The following is a 27,552-nucleotide window of genomic DNA, read 5'->3' as shown; positions in this document are numbered from 1 at the left end:
AACATTAATTAAATTAAGCAAACTTGACAAAGATATGTCAAAATAAAAGATACGTACCATACTTTCAAGATGACCATGAATAATTGTGTCAAACAAAAGCATTGATCAAAACCTATAAGAGATAGTGTATATCAGTTCTTAAATTGTTGTTCATATATTACAAAAAAATATGATAAATAAAAATATATTTCAAATAAATAAAGAAATTTCATACCTCATTTGTAACGCTGTAAGTTAATACTTCAAACATTTTCGAATATTTCTTTGTAAACCACGTTAGTAGTGAAATTTGTGGGAATACCATTATCATCCAAAATCAATATCTTCAACCCTTTCTTAGATTTTACTCTTGAAAGAGCAACATATAATTGTCCGTGTGTAAAGACTGGACGGGATAGATATAGACCAACTTTATTCAGAGTTTGACCTTGACTTTTATTTATTGTCATGGCAAAACACAAAGATATTGGAAATTGCCTTCTTTGAAACATAAATGGCAAACCTGTTTCCGAAGGAGTCAAGTTCATTCTGGGAATAAATATTTGATCACCTATATTTTTCCCAGTAATAACTTTGGCACCAATAACATTTTTCCCCAAGTGAGTTACATGTAATCTTGTTCCATTGCAAAGTCCATTGGCTTGATCAATATTTCTTAGAAGCATTATTGGAACTCCAACTTTTAATTTAACACAGTGATTGGGAATTCCAGAGCATTTGATCTCATTTAAAAATTCAGTTGTAAACCACTCAGCTTGAGCATTTTCTTGTTCTTCACATTCGCAAGGACTGTCTGAACTTAAATAACAAACTTTAGATCCTGGTATTAATGATAAAATGAATTCATTCACTTGATCCACACATTCTTTTGTTGGACATAATATTGCACCATCATCAAAAGAATCATCAGATGTCACATTGTTTATGTAGGAGGGATAAACAAACTCAACCAACTGCAGTAAAGGTTGTTCAACATCTAAAATTAAATTCTCTTCCGGTATTTCAATCATTCCTTGTCCCAACTCATTTAACTCCATATCTCCATCTCCAATGTGAAGTATCCAATCAGCAAACTCTTTTATTTTTGTTTTACTTTGAATTGATGTATCACTCTTTAATCTCATATTCTCTGTAAGTTTTAAGATTTTGCAATGTTTCCATAAGTCAGAGTAATTTACTGTTGCCTTCACAATGTCATACTTTGATCCATTTTTGACAACAGGTAATATCTGACGAAAGTCTCCTCCCAATACAATTACTTTACCACCAAAAGGTTTAAGAGCATTTTCTTCACTTACAGCTCTCATGACATCCCTTAAAGTTCTATCCAGGGCTTCAAAACATAACCTATTAATCATTGGGGCTTCATCCCATATAATTAATTTCGTTTTGATCAACAATTTGGCCCTAAGACTTCCTTGAGGAATATTGCATGTTGACTCTTCATTTATTACAAAAGGAATGCAAAAGGTAGAATGAGCTGTTTTTCCCCCTAGAAGTAACAAAGAAGCTATACCGCTAGAAGCTACATTTAAAACAATAAACCCTTTTGATCTAAGACCAGTGGACAAAGTTTTCCACATGAAAGTTTTTCCAGTTCCCCCATAACCATATAAGAAAAAAAATCCACCAAGGTCTGACAGGACTGCTGTCATTATATTCTCATAAACTTCCACTTGCTCAGGAGTAAGAGTTTGAAAAAGAGAACAATGCATTTCAGACATTTGTATTTTGTCATAATTCAATTCATCAATAATGAATCTATTTTGATAAATAAAGGAATCAGAATGAATAGGTTCTGGCAGACTTGGAAAATCTTTCAAACACTTACCATTTGAAATTAATAACTCTTCTACTTGTAGAAGACAAAGGTTTTGAATTTGAGCATCTTCAATTCTAAGACCTAGGAAAGAAATTATATGTCATATAGCAATTATAAAATTATAAATTATAAATTTCAAATAAAATAATAAAATTATACCTGGTAGGACAAACTCCTTTCTTTTTTGGTATAAAATATCATCTGATAACAACTTCCATGTTTTGTTCCACACTTCATCTGGTCTACACATAGTATTCATCATTAAAAGGGTAACAAAGAGCCTTCTCAACTGATTTCCTGAAGCAAGGACACTGCACTCTATAATTGCATCAATAAACTCTTTATCATCTGCCAATAGCCCCATTGCATAGCATGCCTCTTTATATGTTTTGTGAATGAAACCATTAACAGTTTTGATATTATCATAGCTACAACAACCCTTTTGATAATTCAACAATAACCTCAGATAATATAATTCCCCTGACCCTGCAGGAATATATGTTAACCTTCCAATACTAAGACCATTTTTTCTTGGCTTCCACTCTCTTCTGTCTGCCATCCAAACAAAAAATCTAGGGTATTCACAGTAAGTCAAATTTTTTCCCAGTGGATAAATTTTATTAGCTTCAAACCAAGCTAAAAACATTGTTGTTTTATGTTGATTGAAGTTCAATATTTCATCAATGTCTTCATTGTCTTTAAAAACAATTGGTTGCTCATACAATAGATGAAAAGTTAATCGTTGAACTGGAGGCCATCTATGATGGATATCAAAGGCAAATATTCTCCACACAGCTTCACATGGAGATATGTATCTACAATCATAATACTGTTTAATTTCATCAATAACTGGGGTCTCTGTAGAGTCTTTATCAGCAGTAGTAATTTTCAAATTGGCTCTATCTGGACCCTTGTTCACATATTTAAACAAATACTTGATTGAATTTGATTTGTTGCAATATTCTGTGTTAACATGGGCTTGATACCTCAGTAGTAGCAAAGGGCTATATGGCACAACATTTCTATTGTCCAACTTAATTCCATTTTTAAGAATGAATGTTCCATTATCTTGACGTTTATAACATGCATATCCATCCTCATCAATAGTAGTCAACAGTTTAAATTTCTTTGGGTAAAATTTTGAACATCTACCATTAATCATGCAAGGTGAACTTATTCGACTTACCCCGCAAGGGCCATGTATCATGTAGGTTGTCACTGCCTTTGACAATTTAGGATATAAAAATGCATCGGGTAATTCAGCAGAAATGACTCCATCAATATCTGTTGGATTTCTTAACTTATTCTCTCCATCCAACCATAGTAGTATGTGGGCATGAGGTAAACCCCTTTTTTGAAATTCCACAGTGTACATACCTGAAAGAATATGAAAAAAATTCTTCAAAATGTAATACATAATTATAAATCAAACAAACTGTTAAATATGGGTTAATGTGGATTACCTGCATTAACTTTGCCAAAATAGTCATTTTTTTTGAAGTCAATCATCATTTGATCTAATTTCATCTTGAAAACTCTACAAACAATGTCTGGCCTATCAGCAGCAGTTAATCCTTTTGAGGTAACAAAGTCACGTATTTCTGACCAATTTACGTTGCAGGTAATAGTGATAAATAGATCCGGATATCCAAATGTTTTGCAAATGGCCATAGCATCTTGGCAATTGTTGAACATATATCTCATTCCTCCTGTAAAAGATGAAGGTAAAACTATCCGCTTTCCAATTGCAGAAGAATTTGTTTCTCCTCGATTCATTGCTTCTTGTACGCCTTGCAAAATATCACAACGGATTGTTTTTTGGTTTAGCCTTATAAAAGACAATCTTTGAGCTTCAACCATTGTATATGCATCAACCAAAAATTGTTGAAACAATCGACGTGAATGGACTATATTCCCAAACTCCACATTTCTTTCTTGAATTCTAAATGCAATAAATTCCCTTAATGAAATACGACTTCTCTTACGTTCTCTGCTATTACTTCCAGAATTCCGTATTGGAATATGTTCTTGATACCCATCCTCTCCAAAGGGGAATATTAATGGATATTGTAATGGAATAAAGGCTGTATGTGTTTCATGGAGTCTATACATTTGTCCTGAATATTTTTTCACTATGATATCTCGCCCTACTTCCATGTTGCTCATATCACCCACAATTAATGCAGCTATCTCATCTGTTGTAGGGGTATTGTACACTCTTGGATCTTTGCATCGGTATCTAAATAACCTCAATGCAAAATCTGAATTTACATCATCATGTAGAAATTCTCTTACTCTTCTAAAAGTTTTGGCCAAAACATTGTTGTCATCAATCATCTTGGTAAGATCTTCAATTAAGGATTTGTCAAACGTCACATTTTTCACTTTTGACCTACATGCAATTTTTAAAAATATATCATTAAAAATAATCTTTGAATTAATCCAGTAAATAGAAAGTAAGTCAGTAAAGTAACTAAAAATAACACATACCCAAAGTGAGATAATCTATTTGACACTTCATTTTGAGTGTCATATATGTAAAGTTGTGCAAACTTAGGAGATGATCCACTATTGGGGAGCAAGCTTCCAATCCTATGATAGTTTTGTCCATGCAGAATAAATTGAGGAGGGCCAGATCCATCATTTATCGAAGAGTGAATATTCCTCCAATTGAAGTAAATGAAAACATACTATTGTAACTTCTAATATTTTGTAGATAGTGTTGACTTCGACTATCTTTCCCATTTAATAAATCTAACAGCAATTTAGGAGGTTTTTGTAAGAAAGGGAGTTGTACTTTTCCCTTTTGACAACAAATAGAAAAATCAACCTTAACATAAATCTTAGATTTCTGAGATCTTTCTTCATACCAAACCTCGCCCAAGCAGTATTCACATTGAATAGTAGGTTGTCCAAATTCAACAGTAGCTATTTTCAGAAAATTAAGAAAGGTGATCTATTACTTTTCTGATATAAATTGATTTAGTTTGATGAAGAAGTTATAGTTAAAGATATGCACCTTCATTTTCAGCTTTTGAATATAATTCAGAACTAAAAACTTGTCTGGTGTCATCTGAAACAAAAAATAATAAAAGAAAGTGGTTGTTACAAAATTAAAAAAAAAAAGAATTATAAATTAACAATTTTTAGTACCATTATTTTCTTCATTTTGGATATCTTCGTCAAAATTCAATCTCTGAGTCACTGATTCAATGATTTCAACACTGTGTGTACCGGACTTGTTATGTAAGTTTAGTGTGTTACTAAATACATACCCTAAACTCCCTGCAACTGAATTACCTGGAGAAAATATGTTCCAAAGCAACAAATAATTAGTACTAAAACATGAGTATGATTTTGAAATTTAATTGACAAAAAAGATAAACGAAAAATCATTTACATTGGTTTCCTGAACTAACCTTGAAATTTAGGGGTAGTACAAATTGTTTGTAAACATGACAATGATTGAGAAGTTGCATCCATCACGTTCACATGACTCTTAGGGGTCACTAATTGCAAAACAAAATGATTTTTGTTAAAAAAATGTTTTTCATTAAATGAATTTTCATTCATTCTATATTTCTACTACCTCTAGCTTGATCACCATTTTGCAGCTTTACCCAAATGTGCACAAAATCAAAGATTTTTTTTTTTCAAAAAATAAAGAAATAAAATTATAATGTGCCATTGCTAGATAGTTTAATCAAATATAACGAATCACTGGTCGTAAACTAACCATGAGGAAGTTGAGTGAGGGTAATGTCTCCATGAGTAATTGTTTGCATTGATGACATTGCTTTGGTAGTAGAATTCATCATGTTTAACTGATTTTTAGGAGTAAGCTGATGAGAAGAAAGGAAATTTGAGCCTGTAATTCCAGATGTCTGAGAATCAAAATCCTGAATTGATTTAAGAGTACTTTGACCTAAAACAAAAACTTTCAATGAGTGATCGAATAAGATAAATCAATTAACATCAGTATATAAGAACTTATAAATTATTTTACATTAAACTTAATCTTAGAAAAATGATTTGAAGAACTTTAGCATTTGAGTGTGTTTGAACCATATATATATGATAATTATTACTACTTAATGATTTCAGTTTATTTAGAAAAAAATATAGTAAAACATAAATTAGTACTATAATTGTAATGAAAACAGTTGAATTATCCATTAAAACTAACCATGAAGTTGCACCGTAAGACCAAATTCTTCATTACTAACTGTACTCATTAATGATAATACTTTTGGAATTGAATGCATGGTGTTGAATTCATTGTCAGGAGTCAGTTTTGCACAGATAGAATCATTTATGCTTGTATTTTGAGAACTTTGACACAAAAATTTCTTACTTGAGTTCACAATAGTTTGACCTACAAAAAAATAAATTAGGCATAAGATTTGACTTTAGTAATATAAAATGTTTATGAAATAAAATGTCACTGTTATTACCTCTTGTTGGATTAACCTTTTCTCGCTGACCATAAATGAAGTTTCCCTCTTCTACCTTTGCAGATTTGGCAACATCTGATTAATAAAAAAAAAATGATTCCACAAAAACAGTATATATAAAAATTGAAATGTTTATTGATGTAGTATTAGTTTAAATTGTTATGAATAAAACTTATAATACGTTTTCACTAACCTTGAAGCAATTCTATATTACTAACAGTACTCATTGATGACAATACTTTGGTTGCTGAATGCATTAATTGATTGTTGGGAGTAAACTTCTCATAAACTGGGATATTTGTTATCATAATTCTTGATGTTGGAGAACCAAGATCTTCACATGAGTTAGGAGTACTTCCACCTACAACAATAAGTCATAATTGGTGATAAATAAGGTAAAGGGATGACAAATAATGCTAATTATATTTTAAATCTAAATTTAAATCTAAATATATATAAAAATAATTAATAAATAAGGTAAAGGGATGACAAATAATTATATTTAGGTTTCAGTACCTGTTGTTTTAACTTTTTTGCTGCGCAGTTCATATAATATATTTCTTCTTTTTCTTCTGTTATATTTTCCATTATCAGCATCGAGAACTAAAATAAAAAAAAATTAGAACGAAAATCATATATAAATAGGATAAAGTACTTTGAAAGTAAAGAATATTGTTAAAGTTATACTTACCATTGTTTGAATCAGATATGCATGTTGTGTTTGGATTTTGATTCTCTGGAGAATAAAACCCATGTAAAATAATAAGCTGTTAAAAACTATAACATGCAATCTATTTTTTATATATTTTTACCATAAATTGTGTTGAGAGTTGATTCACTCTTACATCATAAGTGATTATTAACTTCTTTTATGAACCTAATTTTTAAATATATAATAAAAAAATTAGATAACAGTAAAGTTAAGTTCATAGAATTATGAGTTAAGTGTATTGCATTTGGATTAACTTGTTTAAAAATAAAAATACATGGATAAATTTTGACATTTAGTATTATTAATGATAAAAAAAAGGTAATTATGTTGACTACCTGTTGTTTTGACATTCTCTCTTCGCAATTCATACAATATATTTTTTCTTTTTCTTCTGGCATCTTTTCCATTATCAGCTGCTAGCAATAAAAAAAAAAAAATTACAGTGAAAATGATAAATAAAAATGCGGGATTCAGATATGCTTAAACTTATGCTTACCATTGTGGGATTCAGATATGCATGTTGTGTTTGGATTTTGATTCTCTGGAAAATAAAAATCATTTAAAAAAATAGGTCAAATCATAAACAAACAATAAATCTATTAAGAACTATAACATACCATTTATTTTTTATATATTTTTACCATAAATTGGCGTGACAGTTGATTATATATAGATCATAATAGACTATGAAATTGTTTTCTAAAAATAATTTTGAAATATATATCTATATCTATATGTATGTATATATGACACTTAAAAATATAAATATACATTGTAGTTGGTATACCTGATGCATTAGAATTTGTTTGAGAAAGGCTAAGAATGCTATTTCTTCTATTAATATTTTCCTTCAGTTTCTCCATAACTATTGAAAGTTGAATGACTGAACTTCAGGGAGTATTGTAGTAAGAACAAATATTTTCAGCCATAAAAGTATGTACTGTTTTCAGCAGTAAGTATGTAAAATATATTGTTCAGAGTAGCTTTGTTTTGGCGCCAATTTTGACGGTATATGGTCACGCACGGGACTCCCTTTTATGTTATTACTTTGACATAATAAATTTATTAATTAACTATTAAAATATTGAAAAAAAATGTGTAATATTTTTATATAATAATCATATCTATTTATATAATTATATAATAATTATATTTAATACTTAAAAATGTTAAACCAAAAATTTACCTTCCAAAAGGGATAACACTTGCACAATTTTTCTATATTTTGCATAATAAACAATCAAACTTCGAAATGTAAGAAGAATAAAAAATTTAAAAATTTAGGTAGTATCAATGTTCGATGAAGAAATGCATGTGTAGAAGTTGTTGTGAAAAAAGGGGAACTTAACTTTTAAGATATGAAAACAAATTCCTATTCCAGTGCAAAAGAACAACGTTCTACTTTAAGCATTCTCATTAATGAATTGTTGGTTGACTTTTGAAAGAGGAAACCTGCAGGGAATAAATTTATCAGATTGTATATATAATAATATATATAGTAAATAATAAATATAGTAATATATGTGGACGGACATTTATCTAGGAACAATCATCTCTTAAAACACAGATGAACGAAGCAACCTCCAAAAACAGAAACATAAAGTACATCAATATACCCTGATCCCACAACCCTATTAAGCAAAAAAAAGGAACTTTGGCTAACTTTCTTTTGCACCATTCTAGAACAGCTTTTCTGTTTAACAAAAAAAAGGAATTCTTCCATTGGATATATCTGAAATAATACACAACATGCAAAAACATGTAGTATATGTATACCGCCAAAAAAAAGTGACTAAAACAGATATTCTCATTTTGTATTTACTAATTTCACTAAAACAGAACTTAAAATAATTATTATACCTTAAATCTGTGAACTTAAAACATTTAAAAATGGAAACTTTAATCAATATTTAGGGTTAGGATGAAAAAAGATCCAAACTTTAATTACCTTTTCCATTCCATGGATACCTCTGCAGTGCCTATTTTTACCAAGTTCTATACTGGGAAATCAAAGAAGAAGAGAAAGAGTTTTTTTGTCTTAAATGCATGCACCTTTAATTAATATTTATGGTCGGAATGAAAAAAATCAAAGCTTTAATTACCTTTTCCGTTCTAAAGCGTTTGAGTTGTACCTCCCAGAACCAAGCAGAAACATAGTACACCATGGAGAGCAGATCTAGTATCTGATATCTAATATAATGAACAAAAAGAAGATGTTGAGACAAAGATTGTTTCTAAAATGTAAAATATAGATATCAGTTGGCTTATGAATGTCGAAGAAGATGAAGATGATAAGGGACAAATGAGTTTGAACTAATAGAACCAACTTTATGTGCTTCCCCAGAAACTTCTTCATTCATTTTGTTAATGATTTACACTCAAAATTCTGTTCTTAACTTATTTTGAATCTGAACTAATATTATATTTATTTTAATTTGTTTTTTATTTATTTTTTAATTTAACTTCGAAATTTGTAGTCAGTGGAACTAATGATTACTTGAAAGTTCTGGAATTCTTAAATAATACTTTATACAACTTTTTATTATTTTAAAATAAGATATATTTCCTTTCTTCGGATTTTTTAATTTTTCTTAATAATATTTTTATGCTATATAACTTTTAACTGTTTTTTTTATTGAACTTTAACATTATAATAAGTCTGGTTAAATATAAAAATTCTGAAAGTGAGGAATATATAAATATAGAAATATAGAAATATAGAAATAGTGAAATTCAGAAGTTTTAATTTAATTTAATTTAATTAAATATAATACACAAAAAAATTAACATTAAAATTACATAATTTTACAATGACTTGTAAATTACAATACATTACAATTTAAACTAATTTAAATTAAATAAAACGATTTCTTATACTATGTTCCCATAAGATATATATACATAAAAAATAAAGTATTAAAGACCAACTTCCTTCGTTAAGTTGAACCTGCAAAAAAAATACTGCAAAATAATTATTGCAAGTAAAAGTATAATTCATTACATTATATCAAATGAAGTCCTTGTAAATAAAAAAATGTGTGTTTCTTCCAATAGAAACGAATTGTAGGCAAATTCATATTGAACTATGAAGTCACCTGCAGAAATAAATAAGAAATATTTTGAAAATGAAATAATATTCATAAAAAATTTTAAAATTAGAAAAATAATACTGAAAAACAAACAAATGTACATCAAAAGGTTTCGAGATAAAAAAATAGTTAATACAACAATAACTAATAACATAATAATTAATAATTAATAATAAAAAATATAAACATAAACATTGTATAGAAAATCCAATTAATATGCATGCATTCAAAAATATAAAACAAGCTTATGATTTTTTTAATATACTGGCAATTCTTATAGCATTGAGCATATTTAGAAATGCCAACGCATTATTAATATGCCAGATAAGAAATGAAAAATTAAAATCATATATATATACATATTGAAACGAAAGAAACACTAAACAATAAATACAAAGAAATAAGATGAGCTAATTAAACAGAACCACAATGAAATAAAAATAAAGAGTAAACAAAATAAACTGTTCTTGTTTCCTCAAAGTGGAAACTGGATACTTCCCAACAAAAAGAAGCAATACTTGCAAAAATAAATTAACTTAAACAAACTAATATAGTTCAAAACAATAACTGATTATCCTAAGCACTAAGTCTTTTGTAGTGACACGTCTTCAGTAGTAGAACCCTGATATCAGAAGAGGGCTTCTTGTTACATTCAAATATAATTTTGTCATCTTCACGAATAGAATGAAGACGACAAAATTGTTTCCACCCGTTACAGAGTGTAACGCTTCTGGAAGGAAACTTGGACTTGAAAATGGTGCATTGAACAGCTTCTAGCCATCCATGTAGATTAACCTTCTTGAACTTCCCTCTACGAATATATTCAGAAAAAGGAGAAGGCAGATCCTTAAACAATAACGAAAATATTAGTTAATAATTAGTTAATAAAAGAAATAGAATATATTAATATCCATTTAAAAAGAAAGGATGGTAAACTTACCACATATCCTCCAAAGACCTGTTTCGATCTCAACTTTAAGCCAAAATGTATAAAGGGGCCACTGTTAAGCGGCAACCTCCCTTCAACTTCCTTCAGAAATTTTGTCAAAATCATTTCACATAACTCCCCCATAAAAACAGTTATATGGAAGGAGTTATTACCCACGTAACGGAACAATATATTGTGGTCACCTTTAAACCCATAAAAATCACTCAGACGGGACCATCCATACACAATTTGGGGACAAAGTATATCTTTGTTATAATATACTATATGAATATTGCCTTGACTGTCGCTGAGGGTCCATTCCTCCTCCAGTTCATTTTCAAACTCGATGGCGAATGCACGATCCACATGTCCATTCTATCCATTTTAAAACCATAAAAATACTTAAAGAACTGAAAAAACTATGAAAAGTAAGGAATTTAAGAACCAAAAACATACCTCCCCACGAATGTTAACTGTTGTAAATAAACCTTTCCCACTAAGTTTTACGATCTCTTCGGGAATGACAGCCATGACAATGAGAAAAAGAAAGATCAAGATAATAGAAGTAGGGAAGAAGTATAAAAGACTAATAGCAATAGGTTTCTGAGTAATAGAAAGCCCTACGTTACTTATATATAGCAATCATACCTTTTCAATCCCAAATCTGCGCTAAATTTCCTCTGAAGCAACATTTCTTTTCAGTTACTAAATTAAATAATTAAAAAAATAATTAAAATCAAATAATGATAGTAAAATAAATTAAGAAAAAATATTCATAATTAATAATGAAATAATATTAAAGTAAAAAAAAATGAATATGAAAAGACAAAACTTTAAAAAGCATAGTAGGTTAGGTGTTAGGTGTTAGCTGTAATTATTCTTTGACGTTTCCATTTTACATTGCCTTATACAACAGTGTTTTTTCAGTTTAAATAAGTTATTAACAAAATAAAAAATTAATAAAAATACAACTATTTCAATAGATAAATAAAATGAATATTAATGATACGTATAATTAATAATTAATTAGCATTATATAATAATAAATTAAAATAGTTAACATAAAACTGTATTATATATAAATAAATAAATAATAAATAAATAAATATATACATAAATAAATATATACATAAGTATAAAATAAATATAATATAAAATATATTAAACATATTAAATATTATTAATATATCATATTATATATATACATATAATTAAATTAAATACTTAAACCCTAACGTCTAACATTAAATAACATACATGTAATTAAAATTTAAAATTGAAAATATAATTTCATATTGAATTTAAAATATAATATTTTTAACTTCTGTAATTATTACTTCTATCCATAATTTTTAATAAATTAGTCTTGGAAGATGAAATGAATACTTTGAAAAAAGTGTAAAAGATATAGAAGAGACAGTTGATGCAAAAATAAAAAATAAAAAATGAACTGATGCATTAATTGCTCTGACACGTAGTTAATGTTATCCTCTAAATCCGTTTGAATTCTTAGAGGTTGAGTGTAAGGTGAATTTTTGTTTAAAAAAATTCTTTCTCGTAAGGACAAACATATCATTACACAAAGAATTATTTTTTATCACATACTAAGATATTATGTATAAAAAATGAATTGACGAAAAAAAGAATAACTCTAATAAAGGAAAACAATACCTGTAATAAAGGAAAAAATTCCCTGGGAAAGGAAAAGAATATTTCAATAACCTTCACAAAAAAAAACACAAATTATAATTATTAAAATATTATATAATTCTATATAAATTTATGAATTAAAGAAAAAGTAAAAGTTGAGGCACTTACCATTATGATTCTGATATTTAATGAAAGAACCATTGTTACAAAATAGAGTTACAAAAAGTATGGAATAATATGAATTACACAAAAACAAACTCATTAAATAAATTAAAATGTAGACATAAAATTGAAAAAAAAACAAAAATATAACAACTTCAAAATGAACTATAAAATAAGTACGTACCTCAAAGATAATGTCAACATATGAAACTAACAATATTACATAAACAGTTTTAAAAATAGAATTGTACTGATACATCATAACATGTTCTACATAGAAATTAAAGAAAGCCCACAATACATGAAAATAGATCATTCAAGTTACAAAACGTTAGAGAAATAGTATGAAATTATAGTACTCCCTTTTCGATCTTGATATTTTTCCTTAATACCCTAAGCGGGATATCATCATCAGGTGTGTGAGCAGGTGAAGCAAAATCTCTTGTAACCCGTGGAGCAACAAATTCAGTAACAGTACCTAACACACTATCACTGCCTAAATCAATAGTTTTAGATTGCAATTCAGCAGCTTCAGTGGAGAATTTATTAAATAAATCCTGCGATGATAGCAAAACATATTAGTAAGAGTAAATTATTCACTTTTTTAACTTAATACTTTAAATGATAATTACCTGAGAAAGTGGTACAGAAGACTCATCCTGTTGGACATCTTTAATAGTACACAGTCGTTTCTTCTGAGAATGAAGTTCCTTCACAAAATGATAAGTAAATTAAATTAAACAAAAACAGTATAAATAACGAATTTAAGGGTAAAATGTAAGTAAGAATACACTCAAATTAGGAAACATACCACATTTTCAACACAACCTTCACAAAACCTTTGTATAGTACTATCATCAATACAAACTTTTTTGACACGAAATGATTGATCAAACCTAAGAGATTGATCTTTAACACAACCAACTTTAAACAAAACAGCTTTGTCAATCAAAAGATCAAAGTCTTTTGGTAGTACACCAGAATCACCGTTCTAAATATTAAAAAAAATATCAATTAATATAATAACCTTTTCTTAAATGCATAAATAAACAAATGCATGGTTCGATAATTTACCTTATCATGACTTTCAAATAATTCGGCGCAAGATTTATTGATCAGTGTAGTGGCATCCCTGCCAAATAGAACGAAAGTCGTAGAATCCGTTTCATCAATCACTCGCAGCTTCAGCTTATACCTGAAATATAAAATACAGAAAGGTTTACAAATTATATCTATAATATCTATAATTTAACGAAAATAATTAATAGTTAATCATTAACAAATTATTAAAAATAAATTCATGCAAGTACAAACACTACCTCTGTTGGACTTTGATAACATGTTTGTTACATTTCTCACAAAAAAACATTTTGGAATCAGGGTAAACAGCTTTACCGCATAAGCAAGCTGTGTACCACCAATCGTCATCAGACACAATATGTTTTATTGTAGCTAAGATAACAAAAGTGCTTTCCTGTAAAAAGAAAAAAAAATTATCTTCAAATATTAATAATCGATTTCAATACACTGTTAAAAAACATTAGTAATACCTCTTTGCAATCTTTCAGGCCTTGAATAGTATTTCTATGAATGAAGGTGATGAATTCATCCTCAACATTCTGTTTTCCAGAGTCACACAATTGACTGAGTCCCTGTGTAGGAGAATCCGAACTTTCAATCATCCTACAGATGTAAAAGTTGTAGTTAGAAAGGTTCATACATTTTAATTATCGAAAAATAATATATTAAACTAACCTTTTCTTGAGTTCGGTTGCATCTTTGGACTTATCATTATATATTATTTTCGTACATTCCAAGCAATTTTGTATAAAAACCTTGTCTACATTAAAATTAAAATATAATGTAAATAAAATAATAAAATAAAAAATATAAATAAATTAGAAATTCAACACTTGACATACCCTGGAAAATTTTGACTTTAGCAAAATGCACACTGATGACAATATTTTCCAGCTCTCCAGATGACAGAAATGCATTGAGCTCATCAACATAGTTACCAAATAAAGTACACTCAATGCGGTAGCTGTTGTAAATTAAAATTACAATTGTAAGAACAAATATTTTGGATTAGTTATGGTACAAAATATTAGCTTACCCATCAGCTTCAATAGAAATTGCATTTAACTTAGTTGTTGACCCTGATCTATTCAGCTCTCTTTCAGTTCCCACACCAGTTAATATTCCAATAACATCTGTAAAAACATATTCATTTAAAAACATGTTCAAACAAATCTGTTGAAGTAAAAGAATATTACTAACCGACTAAGTAGTCCGTATCAAATCCAGGCGCCTTTAACACAGAAATTGGTGTGTAATGAGGTTTCGGACATGAGACCAGATCATTACCAATAGAGCTTACTTTGGTTCCAAACTGAAAATTGATTTTGTATTGGTGACAGGTAGTGCGATAAGATCCTGAATTAGTAGACACACTAAAGAAATTGAAGGAATAAACTTTATCCTCAAAAATATCATTTTGAAATTTATAAATTAGAGTTCTTCTAACGGAAACATGAATTCTATCACCCTGAAAGATAACAACAAACATTAAGCATGATTAATAAAAATGACATTAAACTGTAATAAAAAAAAAATATGGAAGAAAATGATAAAGTATTTTACATCTTTGTCTTGTATGACCATTTCCATGGAGAATGGAAACTTTGTTTTCTTGAAATCAGAAACAAACCACAAACGTATAACCCTTGCTATCAGGATCCAATTTTCACTTTGTGGATTAACATCTTTCACACAATTTGTATTTTGTCTTGACACAGACATTGTAAGGGTGACCTTTGAGTAAAAGGAAAATCTAGTATGCAATGGTCAATGTGAAACACAAAACATACCCATATATATACTGAGGAGGTGGTAAGGAATTATTTTCAAAAATATCAAAAAAACAAATTTACAATTTCAATGAATGACAAAAAGAAAGTTAAGCATGTCAGGTTTCATACAGAAGAGATTAAGCCTATAAAAAATCGAAACTGTAAAAAGGGCAAACATTTAAACTTCAAGGATTGCGATTAATGAAATTGTGGTTTGAATTTTAAAAGTAAGGTTGAAAGTACACAATTTTTGAAATTGCCAGCATGATAGGAAAACCCTACTTTGCAAAGAAATGGAATTTTAGGTACGTTTTCAAAGGAGATTTGAAAAAGAGGATTCTTGTTTAGCACAAAAAAAACCTTACTTTGAAATTATCAAAAATATCAAAAAAACAAATTTACAATTTCAATGAATGAAAAAAAGAAAGTTAAGCATGTCAGGTTTCATACAGAAGAGATTAAGCCTATAAAAAATCGAAAATGTAAAAAGGGCAAACATTTAAACTTCAAGGATTGCGATTAATGAAATTGTGGTTTGAATTTGAAAAGTAAGGTTGAAAGTACACAATTTTTGAAATTGCCAGCATGATCGGAAAACCCTACTTTGCAAAGAAATGGAATTTTAGGTACGTTTTGAAAGGAGATTTGAAAAAGATGATTCTTGTTTAGCACAAAAAAAAACCCCTACTTTGAAATTTCTGAAATAATACACAGATAGACAGAAAGTGGAAACCCTAACAGAGAAATCTTACCAATTTCATATAACCATAGACTCTTGCTTTTGCATGCGGACGAAAGAAGGAAAAAATCTTTCCTTGGTGCTTGATATACTGGGGAATCAATTTGAAAACATGAAAATCAAGAAACAAACCTATAAAAGTAGCGGTGGCGTTGACAGATTACTGAAACCCTAAACAACTGAAAGAGGAGAAAAAGTGAGATAATGGCTTAACATAATCAGGTAATAAAAACAAAAGAACCAAATCAGATCTCTGCAAAATGATATTTGAAAAAATGAAAACTTTTTAATACTTACTTAGCAAAACAGGAAAATGAAGATACAAACCTCTGAAAGTAGCTGTGGGGTTGACAGATTCATGAAAAAGGAAAGGAAATCAAAGAAGAGAAAAGGTTGGATACAAAGAGCACAGAACAACATTAATGACTTAAGCCAAGAAGGTAATAGAAACAAAAAAATCAATGCAACGCATGCGGGTAAAGGTTTAAAATCAGATCTAAGTTTACTGAAAGTATGGTTTCATGCAGCTCGGTGAGAGTATTCTTGCTGTGTTTTGGAGGAACAAACCAATTCCCCTTGATGATAAAGATGACTTCAAGGAATGAAAATATTTGACTATTATTATGTACCCCTAATTTTTATGTGGGAACATGTTAGATTAAGGATTTAGGATGAAAATGGGAGTGTCAGATCTTAGAAGTTTAGAAAAGTTTTGAACCAAATGTAATAATAATTATAATCTTGGAATCCCAAATATTGTGTGGCAGAAGATATGAATAAAAAAAAGGTAATTAATATTAATAATGTTGTTGAAATTTTTAAATTTAAAATTTAAAATTTGAAAATCTGAAAAATTAAATATTTGAAGCTTATTAGTAATAATAATAATCTTGGAATTATAAGTGTGCAGAAAAGTCAGAAAAAGAAGATACAAATAAAAAAATAATTAATGATCTTGGAATTGTATAATTTGAAAATATGAAAAATTAAATATTTGAAAAATAATAATAATAATCTGGGAATTGGAAATAAGTTTGCAGATGCAGAGAAGTCAGAAAAAAAAGATATGAATCAGAGAGGTAATTAATGATCTTTGGAATTGTAAATTTGAAAATTTGAATAATCAAAATTTTTTAAGATTATTAATAATAATAATCTGGGAATTGAAAATAAGTGTGCAAAAGCAGAGAAATCAGAAAAAGAATATTTGAATCAGAAAGGTAATTAATGATCTTGGAATTGTAAAATTTGAAAATATGAATATATAAATGGGGCACAAGCAGAGAAGTCAGAAAAAGAATATATGAATAAAAAGGTAATTAATAATCTGGGAATTGGAAATAACTGTGCAGAAGCAGAGAAGTCAGAAAAAGAAGATATGAATCAGAGAGGTAATTAATGATCTTTGGAATTGTAAAATTTAAAAATATGAATAATTAAATATTTGAAGATTATCTGGGAATGGAAAATAGGTGGGAAGTCAGAAAAAATTAATGATCTTGGAATTAAAAAATTTGAAAATATCAAAAATTAAATATTTATAGATTAATAATAATAATAATAATAATCTTGGAATTCGAAAAAAAGTGTGCGGCAGCAGCAAAATAAGTCAGAAAAAGAAGATATGATTCAGAAGAAGATATGAATCAAAAAGGTAATTAATGATCTTGGACTTTTAAATGTATTTATAGATTTGAAGATTATCTGAGAATTGAAAATAAGTGGGAAGTCAGAAAAAAGAATATATGAATCAAAAAGGTAATTAATGATCTTGGAATTAAACAATTTGAAAATATCAAAAATTAAATATTTGCAGATTAATAATAATAATAATAATAATAATAATAATCTTGGAATTCGAAAAAAAGTGTGCGGCAGCAGCAAAATAAGTCAGAAAAAGAAGATTTGATTCAGCAAAATAAGTCAGGTAATTAATGATCTTGGACTTTTAAATGTATTTATAGATTTGAATTTGAATTTCGAATTTGAATTTGAATTTTGAAGAATAATATAATGCGAATAATCTTAAGGTTAAAGTTTGTCTGAAGAGTACATTAATGCGAATAAAAATTTAAAACAAAATTGATAACCAAAATAAAGTAAAGAATTAATTTTCTATACTCGACATTACAACAATTTGGAAATTACATCTATCTATAAATAAATTCTGAATACAATATTGAATTTTGAAGCACTAACAACACCATCATATGAATTGGGGTTAGTCCACTTTCAAAGATCAGTTTGTGGTCTTCACACAGTACATGTATCTGACAAAATTTCCTCCATCCACAACCAAATTTAACAGAAGCTTTTTTTGGCCTTAGGATAAAGATCCTAAAAGAAAATAAACACATGTATGAGATTTATGAAATAAACACAAAAAAACACCATTAAAGATTTTATCAGCAAAAAAAATAAACAATGAAAACAACAATGAGAACCAAGGAAGGAAAAGATTTCACCTTGATGCTGAAAAAAAGATGGATATCAACGAAAATCCCATTCCACTTACACTACCAGTTGCTGAAGAAACTGAAATGTATATGGAAAAATACCAGAAAAGATTAAATCAACATCAAAGTGAAAAATGAAAAAAAAATGAGGACAGACAAACACATGAAGGAAAAGATCTCACCTTGGTGCTTGAAAATCCATTCCACTTCCACTACCGGTTGCTGCAGAAACTGAAATGTAGATGAATATCATTTTGATGCTGTCAAAAGTAACAAAAAAACACAGAATCAACCATGTGAACAACAAAGAAACAAATAAACGGTCGAAAAATGAAAAGAACGAAATTTGATCAGAAAAACAAAAAAAGATTTAATTTTTATGCGGTGGAAAAAAGAAATCGTAAATGAGATTAACAAAATCCACCTTGGTGCTTGAACATGGTTGATATGAACGAAAATCCCATTCGACTTCCACTACCGGTTGGTGCAGAAACTGAAATGTAGATGGAAAAACTCCAGAAAATATTAAATCAACAGCAAAGTGAAAAATGAAAAAAAAAAATGATGACAGACAAACCGAGGAAGGAAAAGATCTCACCTTGGTGCTTGAAAATCCATTCCACTTCCACTACCGGTTGCTGCAGAAACTGAAATGTAGATGAATATCATTTTGATGCTATCAAAAGTAACAAAAAAACACAGAATCAACCATGTGAACAACAAAGAGGCAAATAAACGGTAGAAATATGAAAATAATGAAACTTTGATAAGAAAAACCCAAAAAGAAGAAATAATAACCTGGAGAAATAGGAGAGAACCGCAGGAAACCCAAAGAAGAAGAAAAATCATCAGAAACATGAAAAAAACGAAACTTTGATAAGAAAAACCAAAAAATATTTCATTTTTATGCTGTGGAACAAAGAAATCGTAAATGAGAAAACACAGAATCAAGCATGTGAAGAACAAAGAGGAAAATAAACGGTAGAAACATGAAAAGAACGAAACTTTGATAAGAAAAACCCAAAAAGAAGAAATAATAACCTGGAGAAATAGGAGAGAACCGCAGGAAACCCAGAGAAGATCGGTGCAGGAAACCCAAAGAAGAAAAAAGTTCATCCTAAACATGAAAAGAACGAAACTTTGATAAGAAAAACAAAATAAGTTTTCATGTTTATGCGGTGGAACAAAGAAATCGTAAATGAGATGAAGAAATAGTCACCTGGAGAAGGAGAAGGCTGAAATGAAGAACCCAGAAATGAAGAATAAAGGAAACGCAGAGAAGAAGAAACCAAGAGAGATTGGAGAAGTTGAGTAATAGGAGAGAGAAAGGCTGAAAGGGTATATAAAGAAAGATAGTATTTAAAGAAATGGGATTTTGGACACGTGTAAGTCATATAGAGTGCCACTTGTCACTCCCAGAATGAGTTTCAGCTTGCTATTTTTAGTTAAAATTTGAATTTTTTTCTTTTTGAATTTTTTTTAAAACTTACCCTGGAAGTGCCTTCTATTTGTTATATTTATAGATTTGTTGATAAAAAAAATGCAGTGGATAGAAAGCTTGAAGAGTATAATAGAACCTAAATTATAAAGTATTAATGTCTTTCACATATATTGAGATATTCGTGTAACTTGAATCAACTCCTCTCTACATATAGCATCTATAATTTATCTTAATGAGTTTGTTAGTATGTGACCTATTAATGTCCAATTTGTCTGGATTAACCATTTAGGATATTTTTTTTTCTTTTCACACAACAATTTAGGATAAACCCAAATCTACAGTTACAATTTGTCCTCATAAATTCTAATAAAAAAATATAATAGTTTACAAAATAATAACAATTTTAAATAGTAAAATGTGAAGTTAAACCATCTAATAGTATATTCTTTTAGTGTACTAAATAAATCCAAGTTCATTGCAAAATTTTCTTGCGAAAGAAGAGTGGTCACTATAAGAGAAATGAGCTAAAAAAAAATGGTTAACACCAATATGAAAGATGAAAGCATCATGAAGAATAAGACTTTAAGCACTGACCCAACTTCATTGTGAGAGTATGTGTTGGTCTGATGATAGTTTCTTCATCTCGAACCTCCTCTTTTTCGGCGACACAACCCCATCCTGAGTCTCACTGTTGAAGTACAAAGCAGTGACTCAATGATGACTATTTTACGGTAAGTGTATTGAGTAAGAAGTAATAATTTGTCTCTAAGGACGGATATCGAAAATCCACAAGGAACAATTATTTAAAATTCTAATCAAAGCATTCACTAAGTATAAGAATATGTACAATAATTTAATTTGAAAGATATTGACATAAGCTTGTGTGAAAATTAAATGAAAACAAAATAAATGAGTAAAATAATTCAATTAAGAAAATTCAAGATGTGAGATTAATCTTTTTTACTCGTATGTAGTTTCAATGAATAAAAACATATAACATTTCATCTTAATTGACATTGATGCACATATAAAAATCGATAATAATTTTCTCACATACAAAATTATTAAGATTGTCTCCTAAATAACGATTTATCGCATATTTATAAAAAAAATTTATTATTACGAACAAATGTTATAAAACAATTAACATTTCAAATCTATTTATAACATTTAAATATGTTAAGCATTATCATTTAATTCAATAACATTTTAGAATCATGTTTGACTTTATGCAATATTTTTTTATTGTTACACTTAAAGTGTTGTATAGATTTTTATTTTTATTTTTGCACTTTTAACATCATGATATTGAGCATACAAACTTTGATATTACATGCATTGTGTCAAAATCATTATTTGAATTGTTGTTCACCAACTCAGAACTAAGGTTGGCAAAATAGGGTGGGCTGCCCCGCACGAAAAAATGCGAGGCAAGTTTCCTTGTTTGACCCTTGAACCCACTTAAGCCCACGTGGCCTGTGAGGGCTTACGATGGGGCGGGGCGGGTTGGCCCGTCAGCCCGCAAGTGATGTGGTTGCAGTGTTCTGTTCTGTTGTGCTGTGTTGTTAGCCTGCGTTTCTCTTCTCAACATTTCAAACTTCAATCCTTAAAAACAAAGAAGCTCCACCACCGTGAACCCTAAACATTTGTGCCGCTATTCTCCACCACTGTGAACCACCACTGTGAGCCACCACTGCGAACCACCACCGCGAACCACCACTGTGAACCATCATTGCGAACCACCACCGCAACATCGCAAACCACCACCGCAATTCCTCCAACATCGCAATTCCTCCAGCACCTCGATTTCGTCCTCCACTGCAACGCAAACACCACCATCTCTGTGATTGCGACCATCCTCCACCATCGCGATTCCTCCAGTATTGCGTTTTCGTCCACCAGCACTGTGCTTATAGAAGTTAGGCGAGTCGTCCCGCATGCAGGACGGGTCATGAAAATCAGCCCATATTATGTATGCGGGACGGACCAACCCAACTCACATTTGGTGGGCCTAAGCAGGCCAACCCGATCCGCTTTGTCACTCTTAGAACTTTTAAATATTTTTACATAATAATTCGTAGAATGTTAAGTATTTACATATGTCTGTACTTGTCACATGTCATCTTGTAAGACTTCAAGGTATTACACCTAATAATGTTTTTTTTTTCTCAATTTTAATGATTTCGTCTAAGTTTTTATAACTTATAATATCTTTATGTTATACTAAACTTTCACTAATACCAATCTCACATACATAAAAAAAAATATTATTATTTATTAATTATTGAAATAGGAGTGTCTTGAAAGTGACTTTTCAATTTAAAGCTTGCGTCTTTTCATATAAAAACTTAGTTTATACTTTAACATTTCTTTATTTAGTTTATACCTTAACATTTATTCCTCCTTTCCTGGATTAAAATCCTTGATCAAAGGAAAAAAAAATCTAAGTTGAAGATTCCAAGAATCAATAGCCATAACTTTTCAATGCTCCCATCAAAACTCGCAGAAATCTCAACCTAAAATAGATAAATGTCCAATTCTGAATCCGATTCCATAATTTAGATAATTTTAATCTTAGATATTCAACTTTGATGTGGATTTGTCATATATATATATATATATATATATATATATATATTGTTTCATTGTCACTTTTAAGAACTTTAACTATCATTTAATTACACACCCACAACATTAAGACATTCACTTAAATATTGTTCACATCTAATATTCGAATGCATAAAACTTGTAAAAAAAATAAAAATTGGTTGTAATAATAAATTAATTTGGAGAACATTTTGCAGTCCAATGCTCCACAAAAGGTTAACATTTTATAATAAGATCATTTATCATAATTTAATGTGTTCCATCATATAAACACTAGAAAAATTCAAACAAAAGAAATAGTTAGCCGGCTAGAGCTCCACGTGGCACCAATATCTTTTTTTCGTGGTAAATTAATCATCATCATTATCATAATCATAATCACCAAATCATTAAATTTACTTTTGTCGTTTGCAACACTAAGCATCGTTGGAACATAAGAAAGAGAATCCACGATAGTGGAGCAATGTAATGCGAAGGAATTGGAAGAGAATGTTATAAGGGTAACATAACACATCATTGTTAATCATAATTAGAAGCATTGATTAGAGAAGAATATGGCGATTAGTGGTGTGAGGAAGACGAAGATGAAATCGCGCATGGAACGAGACGAAGACCTAACACTTTTCAGGGAATTGCGAAAGCGTCAGAATGAACACATCCCAAGCCTCTTGCATTGTGTCAATTCTGAAGAGTTTGAATGTGCCACTACCAATGATACTCATGGTAAGTACTCATGAATTATAATTATTGTAATTTGAATATTATTATGATAACTTCATAACCGTAAATTAAAAAATATCAGTTTATAATTATGATTTGTATGATATAATTTATTCTCATTGAGATGAAGTCGGTCGAAATCTGAATGAGTTTTGACTAGTCTTGTTTCAAACTCCAGTGATTCAGACTTTAAGAAATGAGAAGCAGGTGAAGTCCTCCTAATTTCTTGAAGACTGAATCACTAGAGTTTAAAACAATACTACTAAGAGTCTACCGAATTCTAACTAATTTTATTTCGACGAGAACACAGTTCTAAAATTATTTTAACTTTAGAAAAAATTAATTTTTTTTTAGTTATAATCTGATATAAGATTGTCAATTTCAGGTAATTTTTCACTGTATAGAATTCCGTCGGGGAGGAAAGAGTATGGAGTGGAGTTTCTGGAAACAAACAAAAATGATTATGATTGGTAAGTTTGGTGTGTGAATAGATATAGTTGTGCATGATGATTTTGATTTTTGAAATAAGAAAAATGTATATAAACATATATGATTATTTGATTAATTCTGCAATAAAGAAAATGACTTTGTGACTGCATGTGCCAAAAAAGGTTGAAAACACCACCAGCTACTCCTCTGTTTCCATCCCTTGAAATGGAACCAGGTCCTCAACTTCTCCTTCAGAAGGAGATACCAATCTCTCAGGCCATCTCAAGAGTAAGTCACTCAACTTTTAGGGATTTTGTTCATGATGGAGTTATTTTTTTTCCTTTTTATCAAAATGGAATTCGTTTAAAAAAAATTACAAATTTAGACAAGTCGTGTCAATTCGACACGACTTCATATGCACAAATCGTCCCAATTAGACACGACTCTGTCATGTCATACTGAAGTCGTGCCACTGCCATGTGATACTGAAGTCGTGCCAACTTGACACGATTTCTGCCGCGTCATATTTTTATTTTATATTTTTAATTTTATTGTTTATATATTGAGTAGTAAGTTATGTAATGTTAAAAATTAATATGATACATAATTTCTAAGAATGTTAGTTTTAAGGAACAAAAAATTGGATAATCGTGTATGGATCATGTTTGGATAATCAACTTATTCAAATTTTGAGTCATTAACTCCCGAGGACATTACCACCGAACATGATTTTTCACTAGCCAAAAAGTATATTTTGATATTTAATGTCTCATGTATGCAAATTTGTTGATATTTTGATATTTAATGGCACCAAACATAGTCAAAAACCCCAAAAATAACCCCATCAGTTAAAAACCCCAACTTTTATGTTAATATATCAAATCTTAAAAAGAGTATAATAAGTTCTTCTTGGTAAACGATTTTGTTCAATTATTCTAATTTTTATGTTCGTCTGAAATTCTAATTTTGCCACACAGTTTGCATGGAGTGAAGTGGAAGCACCAAAACCCAAATCAAATGATGGAAAAACAACTCATACCAACTCAACCAAACCAAAACTTTCAACAAGATCAATGACCCCAAGTCACTCTAGGCAAAGACCAAGCACCACCAAGAACACAAATGAACAAGAGACAAACACTTCCCCAACCATTCCCTACAAGAGAAACAATGCCAAAAGTGACCATGATGCATTCAACAACACGAAATCCACTCCCCAAAAGCAAACCAACAATGCTGATTTCCTTGCTTTGAATGTCAAGAAAAGCACAGAAACAAATGAGTCACAAAGAAAGCTAAGAACAAGAGGAGTTTCTCCATCAGTGAAATCAAGGGTTGCTGTTGTGAATAACATCATAGAACTCTCCAATGAGACACCAGCAAATCTAAGGACAGATCAGAGGTCAAGTTCCACGACACGAGGAAGAAGCACAACTCGATCTTCTACGGTTTCAGGGTTTCAAAGTCGGGATCCTACTCCACGAACATTTAGAGCATCAAGGTCACCATCACCAAGCATGGCTAATGGTAGCTGGAATCAGTTAGAGAGAAGCCAGAGGAACTTGAGGGCACATAAAGAAACATTCACTCTAGCAGCAAGCACTAATGAAGGAAGAGCACATTTTAAGGGAAGTAAGATGGTAGAGAAAGTGATGAATGCTAGAAAGTTAGGTATGAATCAAGTGGACAGAGAAACCAAAACAAAAGCTTTCAAATCCAGGGTATGATTCTTAATTCCTCCTCTATTTAATGATCTATAATGTAAAACGAATATAATTATATTTGTTTAAAGTTATGTTGAAAATCTATTAGAATTAGAATTGTCAAATATCATAAAAATGTGTTTTAAACTAAACATTTTATTGATGATAGTGTCTTATTCGTGTCGAATACATGATACATTAGTTAATGATACATTAGTTAATGATACATTAGTTAAGAGACGTGTCCGAATTTTATAGTGTATAATTTTTTTATTGTTAGTAATATATTGTTTTAACAAGTTATATATCATAAGCAAATTTAATAATATAAGAATTACATTATCAACCATTTTTTCATTAATCTCTTACATTTCCTTTCTTTCCTTTCTTGTATGTATATTCTAACTTATTTTCATGAATAGAAACCTACTTATTTATTAGCTATAAAAGGTTAATCCAAAAAAAAATTAATTTTATACATTTTTTATGTTATGACACAAGAAAAATAATGAAAACAACAAATCATAACACAAAGTTGCTCAAGCCATGATCAAATTAAAGATTTTTCCTGCAATGTGTTTATAGAAAATTTAAAAGATAGTGGTCTAGTGATGACAATTGATATATCTAATATGCAGGAAATGTCATTGTTTTAAGAAAAAGACGAGACATCGTGAAAACTATTATGTAGAGATCATTGGAACACTTAATATTCGGTCCAACTAGAGTAGTTTATATAATGTGTAAATGTTTACACCTATTATTTTTCAACACCAAGAGAATGCAAGGAACTAAAAAATTTCTTAAATAATATCGAATTTAGTATGTTAGTTCATAAATTTGTTATTGTTTACTTTATAATATGATAAAATGATTAAGTTTTCATTTAAAATGTTATTGTATCACGAAGAGAGTTATTCCCATCTTGTTGATAAAAAAAGAAGAGGGCGTGAGTCTCTATGTATCTCAACATATATAGGTGAAATACAATTTTGTATCATTCACTTTTTAGCAATACTTGTAGAGTTTCTTTCACCCCTTTGATACCCTTACATTGTATCAAGAGAGTTTATTTTCTTCTTCTTTCTCTTTTCTCACTATGTCTTCTTCGTCATCCACTGTTTTGTTTCAATATTTACTCTTTTGCTCATCTCATACCTTATCCACTTTGACGTCTCTAAAGCCAATGTCGATAACTACCTTACATGACAACAATAGCTTCTTGCACATGTTTGTGGTCTCTAACTTCTTCATTTTCAAGATAGTTATATGACTCCTATGAAATTTCTTACACCAGACGATGTTGTTTTAAACACTATAAACTTGTTGTTGCTTAGTTTCTAGCCTCCATGACCACACATATTCTAACCAAAATGGGTGATCTTCAATATGTCTTTCAAATATGAAATAAGTTACACGTTTATTATGTTTCCAAACTCGTGCGAAGAAACTTAAACTTCAATTAAGGAATCTAATAAGTGTCAATATTTAGTGAAATTTCATGCAAAAGGTTAAACATTTATGGATTTTAATTGTTGATTAAGCTATGACTCAACCCTCATTTGAAAAACTAGAATTTAATAAAATATTTGGGAGTTATGAGATTAATAGAATTATTTATTCCCAATTTTGTGTTATTTTCAGGAATTTAAGGAAAGATGAAGCATATATATTATGAATAGATATGTCACTTAGCCCAACCCAAGCCCATAACACTATATCGCATGATCATTCCTCTGCTAGTTCCTCATCCTTTTATATAGATGATTCAGATGCTCCTAGTACATC

General features: G+C 29.4%; 2 protein-coding genes and 2 long non-coding RNA genes across 7 annotated transcripts; 1 reads left to right on the top strand and 3 right to left on the bottom strand.

Annotated features, from left to right (window-relative positions):
* Window positions 1-242: 242 nt before the first annotated feature.
* On the bottom strand, window positions 243-15,619 carry LOC137809618 (uncharacterized). Its single transcript, XM_090297823.1, is given in 32 exon segments — window positions 243-1,903; window positions 1,982-3,199; window positions 3,286-4,214; window positions 4,313-4,484; window positions 4,487-4,750; window positions 4,842-4,895; window positions 4,976-5,122; window positions 5,242-5,331; window positions 5,559-5,747; window positions 6,009-6,197; window positions 6,277-6,351; window positions 6,470-6,637; window positions 6,793-6,879; window positions 6,968-7,012; window positions 7,324-7,401; window positions 7,485-7,529; window positions 8,570-8,720; window positions 9,091-9,178; window positions 10,820-10,923; window positions 11,018-11,380; window positions 11,462-11,608; window positions 13,210-13,374; window positions 13,450-13,527; window positions 13,629-13,808; window positions 13,892-14,012; window positions 14,137-14,291; window positions 14,368-14,500; window positions 14,573-14,657; window positions 14,740-14,861; window positions 14,934-15,030; window positions 15,185-15,365; window positions 15,461-15,619. Coding segments are annotated over 32 exon segments (7,740 nt in total).
* Window positions 15,620-18,503: 2,884 nt separating this feature from the next.
* On the bottom strand, window positions 18,504-18,932 carry LOC150023377 (uncharacterized). Its single transcript, XR_016517128.1, has 2 exons — window positions 18,874-18,932; window positions 18,504-18,745 (listed from the first exon to the last, which is right to left on the bottom strand). It is a non-coding gene; the product is annotated as an uncharacterized LOC150023377 (long non-coding RNA).
* A 106-nt stretch (window positions 18,933-19,038) lies between these two features.
* Window positions 19,039-20,151, bottom strand: LOC150023376 (uncharacterized). Of its 4 annotated transcripts, XR_016517659.1 has the most exons (5): window positions 20,084-20,151; window positions 19,906-19,981; window positions 19,463-19,540; window positions 19,289-19,357; window positions 19,039-19,124 (listed from the first exon to the last, which is right to left on the bottom strand). It is a non-coding gene; the product is annotated as an uncharacterized LOC150023376 (long non-coding RNA). The 4 variants fall into 4 exon arrangements; XR_016517658.1 differs by having other exon boundaries at window positions 19,906-20,148; XR_016517660.1 differs by lacking the exons at window positions 19,906-19,981; window positions 20,084-20,151 and adding an exon at window positions 19,663-19,884.
* Window positions 20,152-23,330: 3,179 nt separating this feature from the next.
* On the top strand, window positions 23,331-25,889 carry LOC137833351 (uncharacterized). The gene is made up of 4 exons (XM_068641706.2): window positions 23,331-23,635; window positions 24,018-24,102; window positions 24,244-24,349; window positions 25,039-25,889. Exons 1-4 carry the CDS (start codon window positions 23,467-23,469, stop codon window positions 25,786-25,788), a joined length of 1,110 nt encoding a protein of 369 aa, XP_068497807.1. The 5' UTR covers window positions 23,331-23,466; the 3' UTR covers window positions 25,789-25,889.
* Window positions 25,890-27,552: the final 1,663 nt, after the last annotated feature.

Source organism: Phaseolus vulgaris, chromosome 11, assembly GCF_051622355.1.
Source record: "Phaseolus vulgaris cultivar YP4 chromosome 11, ASM5162235v1, whole genome shotgun sequence".
Taxonomy (NCBI): Eukaryota; Viridiplantae; Streptophyta; class Magnoliopsida; order Fabales; family Fabaceae; genus Phaseolus; species Phaseolus vulgaris.
This window is presented reverse-complemented; position numbering and strand designations above follow the sequence as displayed.

Excerpts from the sequence above, each read along its gene's own strand:
- LOC137833351 (XM_068641706.2), top strand. The coding sequence starts at position 23,467 with ATGGCGATTAGTGGTGTGAGGAAGACGAAGATGAAATCGCGCATGGAA. Across the intron at positions 23,636-24,017 it reads CACTACCAATGATACTCATG|GTAATTTTTCACTGTATAGA; the intron begins GTAAGTACTCAT and ends TGTCAATTTCAG. Across the intron at positions 24,103-24,243 it reads AACAAAAATGATTATGATTG|GTTGAAAACACCACCAGCTA; the intron begins GTAAGTTTGGTG and ends GTGCCAAAAAAG.